The sequence below is a fragment of the Oenanthe melanoleuca genome, chromosome 8 (assembly GCF_029582105.1).
Source record: "Oenanthe melanoleuca isolate GR-GAL-2019-014 chromosome 8, OMel1.0, whole genome shotgun sequence".
NCBI lineage: Eukaryota > Metazoa > Chordata > Aves > Passeriformes > Muscicapidae > Oenanthe > Oenanthe melanoleuca.
In genome coordinates, this window is record NC_079342.1 from 17,362,951 (window position 1) to 17,375,468 (window position 12,518).

The 12,518-nt window shown below is 46.3% G+C and overlaps 1 protein-coding gene across 2 annotated transcripts in view; it reads left to right on the forward strand.

The window, feature by feature from the left end:
- Positions 1-393: 393 nt before the first annotated feature.
- DMAP1 (DNA methyltransferase 1 associated protein 1) overlaps positions 394-12,518 on the forward strand; it is a 31,558-nt gene continuing 19,433 nt past the window's right edge. Inside the window, exons 1-7 of one of the 2 annotated variants that reach the window (XM_056497893.1) lie at positions 394-457; positions 830-985; positions 3,584-3,675; positions 4,067-4,262; positions 8,546-8,704; positions 9,847-10,014; positions 10,950-11,135. In XM_056497893.1, the coding sequence (XP_056353868.1) occupies positions 884-985; positions 3,584-3,675; positions 4,067-4,262; positions 8,546-8,704; positions 9,847-10,014; positions 10,950-11,135 (903 nt within the window). In that variant the 5' untranslated portion in view covers positions 394-457; positions 830-883. The other variant, XM_056497894.1, reaches the window with a different exon arrangement.

Genomic DNA, 12,518 nt, shown 5'->3' on the forward strand with positions numbered 1-12,518 from the left:
CTGGGAGAGCAGCGAACCACGAGAGCCCCCGAGGGCCGGGTGGCGGCACCTGCGGGCCGCGGCGGGCGCAGAGCGGACTGGCGGCGCCCCGTCCCCGCCCCGCGGCCGCGCTCGGAGGCGCCGGTCGGGCGCGGCGGTGCTGCCACCTCCCGGCGCGGGAGCGAGCTGCACTGCAGCGGGCTGTGCGCCCTGAGCGGGGCGGGGGTGCCGGGACCCGGCCGGGTCCGGGCGCTGCCGCGGGGCCGCCGGGAAAGCGGCGGCGGCGGCGGCTTCGGGCCAGGCGGCCACCACCCGCCAGCAGCGGGACTCGAACCCGCCACCCTTCGCCCTCCTCCCCGCGTGGTGCGTCCCCCAAAGCGCTCCGGGCACTTCCGGGCGCCTCTTGGCGGGAGCGGAAGCGGCGCTGCCCGGGCCGCCGTATGCGCCGCACGTCCCGGTGGCCGCGGAGCCGGCGCCGGTGGGTGCGCGGGTCCCGCTCGGAGCGGGGCGGCCGCGGCCGCGCGGGGAGCGCCGCGTCCCGCTCGCTCTCCCACGGGCCTCCCGGGATCCCCCCGCGGGGCTGCGGGCTGCGGGCGCGGCGTGCGGAACCTCCGGGACCCGCCGGGTGCAAGGCCCCGTTGTTGGGCCTGGCGGGGGGATGGGAGGCGGCCGAGGGGGGTGTGTGTCTATGTAGATATAAGTGTGTGAGTGTGTGTGTGCGTGTATATGCGTGCGTGTGCGCGGATATCCGTGCGTGTATGTGTACACACACGCACCTACGCGTGTTTGTATGAGTCCGGGATACCCTCGCGGCACTTAACCCCCGACCCCCGGTTTTCCGCCCTCCCAGAGCTGGAGGGGACGGACAGGACGGCGCAGAGAAGGCCAGAGGGCAGGCGGAGACATGGCGACGGGGGCAGATGTACGGGACATCCTGGAGCTGGGAGGCGTGGAGTCAGAGAACACGGGCACCATCAACAAAAAGGACATCATCAACTCGGATAAGGTGACCTGCAGTGCCCTGAGGGGCTGCTGCGTGATTTCTGGGCACTTGCTGGCCTTGCTTGTGGTGTTTGGGGTGAATATTGGAAGAAAAGATGGAATAACGCGTGTACCTTCTTAGTTACCTGTGCCATGGCATCTGGTGTGGGATTTAAGCTGGAGCTGTGTAAGCGGTGTCCTGCTGAGCTGGGCCAGGCTCCAGGACATTCTCAGCTGTCTCTAAAATTCCGGTTTTGTGAAGTACCTAGCCCCAAAGCAAATGGAAATAATATAACCCAGTCTTGTTTTAGAAGAAAGAAAATATTGTCTGACTTGACTGAATGACAAAATTCTTCCAACCTGTGTGGGGAAGGTGTTTGGCTGGGGTTTTGGACAACTGGGATGCATTGCCTGTGGGAATGTGGCAAGTTAGTAAGCTCTGTTAAGGATGTGTGACATGATGTGCTGCATTCTGTGTGGTAATGTGCTACAGTATCTTCTTGTCTTTGTGTTTTCAATTTGAGCAAGGTTGTGGGTGTCCCATGTTTTGCAAGGTGTTGGGAAGGTCAATTTAGGAGTAGTTATGAGATGTGGAGGTGCTTTGAAATGAGCCCAGGGAGCTCTCTGGTGCAGAGATAGTCTGATTTGAAGTACAACCTGTGTATTTGGGGAAAAAAATCAAAACAAAACTAAACATACACAACCACCCCATCCCTAAAAGCACTTCCTGGCTGTTACTGTTTGCCTCCACTGAAATATTTGCTTCTGAAGAGAAGCACTGTGGTTTCACTGCCTTGCTAGGGCAAGGCACAGTATAATTGGTGTAATGGAAAGCTAGTGAGTTTCAGTCATTTAAAGGCTGAAATGTCAAAATTCCCACACAGTTATCAGCTGTGTTGGTGAACAGTGACTGGTGAGCAGCCTGTTGGCTGGATTCAGTCTGCAGTGTTTCGACTGAGTGTTTGGAGTTGTGAGATCTTTGATTTAAATGTGCTTGTGTGTTAGGGCAGCAGAGTGCCAAAGGAGTACTGGTTGCTGACTGTCTCTTTGGAGCAGGGACCAAGATGGTTTTTTCCTCAAGTTTACTGTAATGGGAAAAGAGAGGAAGAGAAGGGTGCAGGAGGCCACTTGAATGAAACATTCTGAATTTTTGCAAGTACTGAAACTAAGCCAAACTAAAGGTGTAAGCTGTTATCACATGGAGAGTGCAAAGTTGCTCATAACAGTGCAGCACTCGCTCAGGAAATAGATCTGTTCTCAATTAGAAAAGAAACAGATTGATGTCTTGAAATCACAAGAGAACCATGAAGTCCTTTCCAGTCCATTAGTGACTGAGAATGTTAAAATAAAAATTACTAGGCATAAAAACATTTAAATCAGCATGACCAAGTAATTTGGTCTCAACTCCTAAAAGAGTTGGCTGAGCTGATCTCTGGCCTGCTGATATTAACTTTTAATAAATCTGGGAACTTTGGGGCAATTCCAGAAGCCTGTGTTCACACAGGGTGTGTGGTGACCTGTGGGTAACTGCCTTGGTTGGCCTTGCATTGCTCCTGGGCAAAGTGATGGACACACTAGGAGAAAGGTGTTTGATTAGGGATGAAAAGGTGCTGATATAATGTCATGAAGTTTTATGGAAAGTAGTTGTAGTCTAAAATGACAAGAACTTATTTTTTCATTGGAATCTTGAATTTGCTTAATAAAGGTGGCTGTATAGATTGAACACAATTTATGATGCAGTGTTAGTTTTACTACTGAAAAATATTCTGATTTAAAATTTGGTAGAGATATAGTAAACAAGTATGTAATAGTAGTGACTGGGCTAGTAGTTATAAACATGATGCAGTTAGACAAAATGCTCAGTAAACTTTTCCCTCTTTAAATAAAGTGTACCTTCTTAGTGTTGCTGTTACTGTACCTACCTGAATCCAAAGCTGATCAGCTGATACAGTTAATTACTGATAAACTTGTATATAAGTATGAGTTGGACTGTGATTTAGAGACCATCAGTTCTGTCAGGGGTTTAGGGGCCAGGTTGAGTTGTGTACACTGAATTCCTCTCATGAAGAAACTGTCAAAAAAATTGTTTGCTGTGTAAATGGGAGACTGGAGCTGGGACCAGAGAACTTTGGTAGATGATACTGGGGGTTTTGCTAAGGGGCTACTGCAAGATTTTAATCACAGATGGTAAAAACTGAAACTGCTGCAGAACGAAGTGACAAAATCTATAAAAAACTGGGAAGACATTTCTTCCTTTCTATCTTCTAGAAAAGGTAGAGAATCACTTAATTAAATGATTAATACCTCTGAGGGAGGACAGTGCTTGCCTAGTAAGAAAAGACTTAGTGCACCAGCCCCTGCAATCTACAGCCAGATGTTCAGCTTGGAATTTAAGTGTGTTATCAGCAAGAGCAAATGTGGGTACTGGTGAGCCCTATCACTGAAAGTGGGTACATTCTGTCTGTCAGTGTCTTCCACCAGGAACAAGCACTCTCCTGGAGAAATTCAAGGTGTTTAAAACCAGATAAAAGTAAAAACCATCACAAGGCACCAAGTTATACAGTTTTAATGTTCCCTCAGGATTTTCTGCTTCTGAATCTAAAGTGCATTTATTTTGTTTCAGAAAAAATCCAAGAAATCTTCAGAGACATTGACGTTTAAGAGGCCAGAAGGAATGCACCGAGAAGTTTATGCACTTCTCTATTCTGACAAAAAGTAAGAGCACGTGGTCATCTCTGCAGGTTGTGGGGTGGCCTGGGCTTTTGGTGGCAGGACAGCATCCTCTTGAAACCAGGGCAGTCTCGCTTCCCAGATTGATTCCCCTTTGTGCTTGGCCCGTGCTTGAGGTCTTCTCTTAGTCATGGACAGTGTCTGTTTTCTCTTTTCTAAATTTGAGAGGTTTGCTTGATATAGTAAATTAATTTGATACAGGCAAAATAGTGTAATGCAGACAAACTGGTGCTCTTTGTATCTAATTCTTTCTTGATCTCAACTGGGAATAGCACCTGCTTTTATATCTGCAAAAAGAGTTCTGAGCCTAAAATCTCTTTGGGTTTGTCTTGGGCTGCTCCTTGCTTCTCATCACCAGCACTTTTCTCCATCACAGGGATGCACCTCCACTGCTGCCAAGTGATACAACTCAGGGTTATCGAACAGTCAAAGCAAAACTGGGCTCCAAGAAAGTCCGGCCGTGGAAGTGGATGCCTTTCACCAACCCGGCGAGGAAAGATGGAGCAATGTTCTACCACTGGAGGAGAGCAGCAGAGGAAGGGAAGGATTACCCTTTTGCCAGATTTAATAAAGTAAGTGGGAGCACTTTCAAACAAAAGCATATAAATAGCAGCTGGAAAATACCCTTCAGTTTCTTGGCTGTCCGGACAGGAAGTTGATTCTTTCAACAAGTGAAGTTAGATTTGGTAATTGTGTTTTGAATTGCAGCGTGACCTGCAGCCATTTGACCATGGACTGATATCTCCAAATCATTCAGGCAAAGTGGGCTTTGTATGTGGTCAGAGCTTGCTAGAGACCCCAGTGTTTCAGGTGTGTAGTCATGGATTTGGTGAGGAGGACTCGTGATATCTACCTCTGTTCCTGACCAACGTCTTTCCCCTGATTACAGGCTCAGGATAGTAAAAGGTATTCTATTCTGAGTGAGACATAAAAGTCGTAAGTCTTGTTATTTTGCTCAGTATGAAAAAAATCGCTTGAGCTTCATGGCCAAAAAGGTGGCTTGCAACCTCTTGGCCAGATTCCAGCACAGATGCTGAATTACTTTGCTGTTCCCTCTGAAATTGCTCTCATGGTATCAGTGTGGTGCAGTCCCCTGTTCTTTGCGTCTTACATTAAATTGCCACAATGTGTTGTTGTAATCTCCTGCTGTCTTTTGTCCCAGATGTATCTGCTTTGAGTGGCTGGGCCTTTCATGTGTATGCACAAAGAAAACTACATCAAGATTTAGACTTCAAAGTCAGGACCTCCAAAGTTAGGAAGGAGCAGAGTTAGGGTGCTTCCATAATGTAATTTAACTCCCTTCATGATGCAAATCTGAAAGAGTGAAAAAACTGTGTGTTAACATGATTCCACAAAAGCTCTGCTTGTGTGTAACCGTATACAATATTTTAAGTTTGTAACCCACAGAGCATCAGCTCTAACAAAGCTTGGCTTCCTGCAGAGTTAAGTGGTTGGTTGACCTTATATGTTAGAAGGCTCAAGCTCTGACTGATGCTTTTCCTCTAGCTGGGACATTGGTAAGAGCCTCCTGTGGTATCTCTTCTCTGATGTCTGGGGTGGAAGTCTGAAGTATGACTCACTTAGTCGAGGCACCTACCTAGCTGTCTGAGCGAAACTTTGTGAGGCTAATTGTCTCTAAGACTCTACTGCTGGAACTGGTTTTGGCTGAGTTCAACTGAGTTTATCAGAGGGGGCCACACATCACATATGGGTGTTTTAATTATATGATTCTCGTTTCCTTAGCTTTATCAAGTACTGTGAACTGACACACAGAAGAGCCTTCAGCAAGGCTGTAACCTTTAGATTAGTGGTACAGACCTCTGCCATCTGCAAATGCACAATTACATGATACCAGGAGCAAGTTGTTATCCTTGTGGTGCTGTAGTTGAGAAAGTTGAAGGCACTGATGAAGAGTTTTGCAGACATTTTTGCTTTATCAGAGGAAATTTACTTTTCTTTCATGGGTTTCTTCTCACATACTTGATACCTCTGGCTGAATCTTGCCCTCCCCTTGGCATGAGCCTGTTTTCTGTGTAGTCTGTCCTGTTGGTCACTCAGGCTCTTTAACCAAGCTTCTGGGTCACTGCTCAGTTGCTTTCCCTTTTCTCTATGCTTCCAGTCTCCAGTACAATTCCCTCCTTTTTTTTGTGAGATCCAAAATGTGAACTTGGGTTTTGCCATATACACTGAGCCTTGTTTCAGGATGTGAAATAGGAGTATAAAAGCAGCTTTGCTGGTGTTAGAGCAAAGCCTTCTCTCAGCCAATACTGGTTTTTTTGGCTACCATCAGTAAAGGCTTAGCGAAAGAGTGTGAGAATGGGGCAAATACTTATTTTCCTACCTTCTGGTGGTCTTTGGCTTAAGGAGTTCTTAATTTGAAATTTGTGTTTAATAATTCTTGCTGGGTACATTCAGGGCAGAAAGCTGCTTCGTGAGTAACCCATGCTAATGAGTTCTTCAGGTTAATCTTGTGTGGTGTGCAAGGTGCTTTCTTGTGCTCATTTCAAACTGCTGCCTTGAGGTTTAGTCCCTCTGAGAGCTTGTGTTCCATCATGTAGTAAATTGTCCTTGCTGTGTACTGTGTTTTCTGTAATGTGACATGCCCTCCTGTGCACTCCCTTGTTCTCAAATATCCTTTCTTTTGAAATGGGTGGACTAGGAGTGCTTGTTCTCCTTACGAGACCATGGTGGATTTATGTGAGCTGTTTTTCTCTGTTTTCCTCATAATTTTTACTGTTTGGTTTGTATTTTCACCTCTATTAGGCATTGTGCTGATGTTTTCACAAAGCTGTCTTGTGGCTCCAGGATGCTGAGCAGTTTCAGCTAATTTAATACTGATAATTTTGTGAGTTTATAGTGTGAAATGTTGAGAGAGAGATTTTCTGGGCCACTGAATCCTCCTCTTGGCTCTTTCAGGTCCTGCCACAATCTAGTCCCTTTCATAAACTGATCAAGTTCCTTTTGAAAAGCACTTGGCTTTTCCTGCCCCTGTGCTTCCTTGGGAAGCTCTTGTAGATTGTCTTTGCTCCATTTCATTTCCAGGTTAAATTTTCCATGTTAAATTGGCTTTTCTTTGCAAGTCAATTTCTTTGTTCTTATTTCAGTTGTTCTTTTCTTCCCATGAGTATTCCTTTCATTTCATCTAGCATACTTGAAGCCTGAAGTCAGATTCTCTTTCAAACATCTTTTGCTAGGCTGCATTCTCCTCCAGTCTGCTGTGGGAAGACAAGCTCACCACCCCATTACTCATGCTCTTTGTACTTGTTTCCATTTCAGTGCATCTTTCCTGACCAGGGATCAGTAGTGTTGTTGTTGGTATTCCTGCCAGTATTCTTGTTGTGCAGTTGAAACAGTGCCAGTTTCTGCTGGAAATCCCTCTCTGGGGGTCGTATTTGCCTTTTCATGGTTATGTTGCATTTGAATGTATAGTCAGCTGGTGGTTGTCTCAAGCTTTCCATCTCTTCCCACCTTCTGAGTTCTCAGTGGTTCTCACCTGAGCAGCCATGAATGGGGGCTGAGAAAGTGTTTTGGAGCTTTGCTCTTCTTGCATTCTCTTATCTGATGAGCATCCTCCACCTTCCCTTCCATGCACTGCAGAGGGCCCTGCTGGCTCTTCTCATGTATGTGTGCTCCTCTAGAGATTATTTTGTTTCATGATGTGTGGGACATCCTTAGAGTGTCTGATAAGATGGCTTTACTCCTGGCAGAAGTGGTACTTGAAGCTTGAGGCTCAGTGCATCTGCAAGAGATCTGCTTTGCCTTTGAGTTTCTGTGTCTAAATGGTAGAGGAAGGGCAGTAGATCTAAAGAAGCTGTTATCTGGAGGCTCAGAAATGCTCCTCCAAGCTGTATGGAGCTCATGAGGATAACTATTCTGGTGACAGGACACAAAACCACAGAAGTGTTGAAGCACATCTGCTGCTTGCATGCACACAGTTTTCTTCTTAAGGCAGGATCTCCTCAGGCTGAGCAAAGTTTTGCTACTTGAGGAAGTGAATGAGGGGAATAAGGGAGGAAATTACAGGCTTATTTACACTTTTGCTTTATCACATGCTAGGATTTCCCCTAATATGGTAAGTATTTTTGCTATTTCTTTAGTACTCATGTGACAGCTGTGTTCTGGATAGAGCCCTTGCAGAGCAGTTCCAGGCTGGGGACAGTAGTGTGGGCTTGATCTTTTAGGCACCTGGGACACTTTGAGAGTTAGACTGTCATTTGGTTCTGTCATTCTGCTGGGGAAAAGGTCTGTGGAGAAGGGAGGGACAAAGTTGCTCACCAAGTTTATGGCCTTCAGTTGTACAGTACACAGTCTTCAAGATCTTCATGATACTGTTTGCACCAAACATGAAAGAAATAGTCTGAGTATCAAAGCAGAAGGTGTGCTAAAGGCTGGGGATTACTGCTCCTTGCCTTTCCTGTTCTTCCTGTACAAGTGAGCATGTCCCAACCCAAGTAAAGAGTTAATTGTCAGAGCACTTTGTGCCAAGGTATTGGTTTTGCTGTATGGGAGGAATGCAGGGAGGCTGGCTGAACCTTGGTTTCACTGTCATGTTAGTCTGAAATTTTGAAACCCATAGTCAGGATGTGGGTTGCTGACCTCTGCTTGTGTCAACCATCTGAAATAGGTTTCAACCTCCTAGGCAGCAGTTCCTGGTAGGCTTCCCTGAGTGTCTCATTATGGCCACACATTGCTCCATATCAAGTCCTCTGCCTACTCCTCATGTTTCCTATCAGGACTCATTGTTCAGGGTCCTGCGGCCACCTCCTGTCAGTGCTGAGCTCTTGGCTCAGGTATCTTGGCAGTGAGGAGGGCAGTGCTGCAATTAATTTGCAATGGTTTTCTCTTCTCTCCACAGACAGTGCAGGTTCCTGTGTACTCAGAGCAGGAGTACCAGATGTACCTCCATGACGATGCGTGGACCAAAGCTGAGACAGATCATCTCTTTGACCTGGCTCGGCGCTTTGATCTGCGCTTTGTGGTCATTCACGACCGCTACGATCACCAGCAGTTCAAGGTGAGTCCTGGGGGCCAAGCTGCTGCTAGAAACCTGCTGATATGGCATGTGCAGGGTTTTCTGCACTTGAAAGACCAAATTACCCTTTATATCAGCTTAATTAGGGGAAAATAATGAATTATTGGCAGCAAGGAATATTGAATTCCCAGCACAAGGCATTGCTGCTTGCTTTGTTTGTAATTAAATCCACTGTGACTTGTTCTCATTCCCTGTTGTGTTTTATTAGAAAGTTAGAAGGTTTGCATCTGCCAGGAGAACAGCTTGTTTTTCCTTGAAGATAAGGCAGCTGGAGAGTTTATTTGAGCAGGCTAGGTGTTTTGGATTTCAGTGCAGGCCCTTGGAGAAGGATCTGCCAGTGAACCCTGGAGGCTGGGACTTCTCCGTGGTGCTGCTCCTGTCTTGTGGTGTGACATGGTGCAGGTTTCCATCATCTCTGCTGTGAAATGGACTGTCAGCTGTCTGAAATTGCAACTCTGGAGTCATGATTGCTGATCTCCTATACTGCTTCCATGCCTCCTGGTGGCATAGGGAATGATGTGACATCTACAGAACAGCTCTAAATGCTGCTTCTGTTATCCTCTGAAATGCTCACATGAAGCGCCTGTAGCAAAGTAAAATAACAGTATGCCCAGCTGAACAGTCCAAAGTCTTTTGTGCTTGGGTTAATGGAACACAGCTCAGACTTCATGAAATCATGGGCAGTGAATTGATGCAGCTGATACCTTCCTTCTTGGCTCTGACTCCAATGACCATTGTCTGGAGCAATTTTGAGACCTGCACATTTGCTGCAGTTTCCTGCTCACAGGCTTTCTCCTCTCAACTCTCCTTGCATCCTTTTATCTTCACTACTCAGGATGCTTCATTGCTGTATTGTCTCTAAACCCTCAGCAGTGTTGGATCTTTTGGTGGGTGTTTTTAAAGCCATAGCTGTGAACCCATGACAGTTAATTCATTCAGCTTGCTGAGAAACTCCTCCTTCCCTGTTGTTCCCCTGGCACCTGCAAGGGCCTCTGCTGGTCTTCCTCCCAGGCACTGTGTTTTGTACTGTACATGACCTCCTTCAGCCCGTGGTCCTTAGGTGGCTACTGCAAAGTTTTGCTTAGTTCTGCCATAATGTTCTCCTCCTGTGATGTCTTCCACAGAAAAGGTCAGTGGAGGACCTGAAGGAACGGTATTACCACATTTGTGCCAAGCTGGCAAACATCCGTGCAGCTCCAGGCACAGACCTAAAAATCCCAGTCTTTGATGCTGGCCATGAGAGACGAAGGAAGGAACAGCTGGAAAGGCTTTACAATAGGACACCAGAACAGGTAACCTGGGGAAGAGAGCATCATTTCTCCAGAAGATTGATAAGTTGAATTAGTAGATGTATGATGCAGGCCAGAGGGTAGGAAAGATAAAGAAGTGCTGGACAAGAGAAAAGCAACACCTGGGTACAGCTTTTGTCCCTTTAAGGAGTTTGAAAGGACAGTAATTGAGAAATGTGACTATCCAGAAGAAAGGCCTACATGAGCAGAGTAATGGTCTCTGGTAACTGTCAGGACCTTCTCAGTGACACTGACTGTATTAGTCCTCTGATAGAAGCAAATTCTGAGTGTCCTTAGGAGTACAGGAGTCTTGTGGAAAGAGAGTTATTTATTTGAGAGAATTATTTATTTAAAAATCTTTCCAGAAAACATAGAAGACTAAATCTGCATGCTTACTTCTTCTCTATGTTGAAGCCATGTAATGGTGCTACAGTTCAGAGATTAAGGAAGTGTGTTCTCCATAGGCTGGGGGAGACCATCCTTTTCAGTTAGTTCCCTCCAAGGACAAGTTCATATGTGACTTACTCTGCTTCTTCCCCCCATTGATAGGTGTCAGTACTAGGCATAACTGTTCTGGATTCTATATGCTATGTCTGGGGAGGGGAGCCAGCTTTTCATAACACCGTATTTTCAAGTAAGCATGTATGGGCTTTTTAACCCTTCTGCCTGTGCTGTTGGTCTCTGGAAGATGGGATTAGTAATTTATAGATTGTTGAAGGGTGCATCATGAATGTTGTGATACAGTACCTGCCAGATTGTAGAGTGGCATTGCCATGGGTGCAGGGTAAGGTTATGGAGTGTAACATGCTCTACAAATAGGCAGGAGCATAAAACCATTCCTGGGCTGGCCCAGGGCAGAGCTGTTATCGGTAGATGGCTCCCTTGCCTTGCCAGGCCTCCTCTTCTCCCTGACTGCTCTGACATGCTCTGGTCTGCAGGTGGCAGAAGAAGAATACCTCATCCAGGAGCTCCGCAAAATTGAAACCAGGAAGAAAGAGAGAGAAAAGAGAACCCAAGACCTGCAGAAGCTCATCACAGCTGCTGACACCACCACTGAGCAGCGGCGTGCTGAGCGCAAGGCTCCCAAGAAGAAGCTGCCACAGAAGAAGGAGACAGAGAAACCTGTAAATATTTCTGTTTTTTTTTTTTTCCCCCCCTTTACCCTGTTTATGCTCTGCCTAGGTAACATGTTTTCTGCAGAAGTCCTATGGGGATCAGGCCCTTTTTGAGTGGGGGGAGTAACTGCTGGCTGCCTTTTGGCAGATGTTTTTTGTTACATCTTTGGAAGGCAGATTGGTGTAAGGCAACCATTGTCAGTGTCCTCTGATGTGCTCTTGGTCTCCCCCATTTGAAAAATGCTAGTTTAAGTCCTGTTTCTCTTTCCATGCCTGAGAAAAGGGGTGAAATAATGCTAACCATTCATGCACTGTGGCAAGGAGAAACATCTTGCTTCTTCCAAGTGTATTCTGTTATTGCTGTGTAGGGTTGGCCCACAAACCCATTGTCTTTCACCTGGATTCTTTATCTAGTTCAAGTTTTCCTTTCTTCCCCAGCTCCTGGATCTCAGCATCATCTCCCCAAGTTCAGTACATGCCCTTCCCCTGATCCTCAGCTGTAATCAGAGCAGCCCTGCTGTGGGACTCCTGTATTCTGGGAGCTGTTGCTGTTTCTCCATAAGCTGAGCTGCAGTCTAAGGAACTGAGAACACAGCTTTCATTTCACATTTGATGCTGCCTCAGTTTACCTTTTTGGAAAGAGGAGGACTGATCTAAATTCAGCACCTTGAGTAGGAAAGGGCTGTTAAAAAAAAACTTGAGATGTTTCCAGTGAGTCCCTGGGAATTCCTGTCCTTCCCCCTTGTGAACAAAGAGTGCTTGTGCCATTTTTCTCCAAAAGATTCTTTACAAAGAGGGGAGGGAAGCAGTGAATTCTGGACAGTTATTGCTTGAAGTCTGCCTAATGGCCACCACTTCCTCAAAACACTCTTTTGCTGTGTCATGTCCCATGTGTTTCCCTGCTGTGTGATGAGTATATCACTGGGCACCTTGTGCATTGAATTCCCTTAAGGGTTGTTCTGGGAAAGCTCAGCCATGGCCGGTATATCTCCCTGTAGAGAAAACAGTTTGTCATTGGTGGTCATGAGAAAAAGAAGGCTAGAGAATGGGGCTGGAAAGATGCTGAGGATGCCAAGGTGAGGGAGTCCACCCCTAAATGTTGGCTGGGGCCTGTCTGCTGGCATGTAGTGCATAGGCACACCAGGGTGGGCAGAGAAGCAGTTTCTGTTATTGCACTAGCATCATTTCAACCATGACAGAGTCCATTAGGAGTCAATTACCAACTATAGCCAGGAAATGTTAAGAAAAAATTGCATTTTAACTAAGAATTTGAATCGGGAGCTGCATCAGCATCATTTCAACAAAGGAAAATCATTTAGCAAGGAGTCAATTGAGGTTGAAGCGTTTACAGCATGTACAGGCTGTACAGGCACATGAGGCAAAAGAACCCAT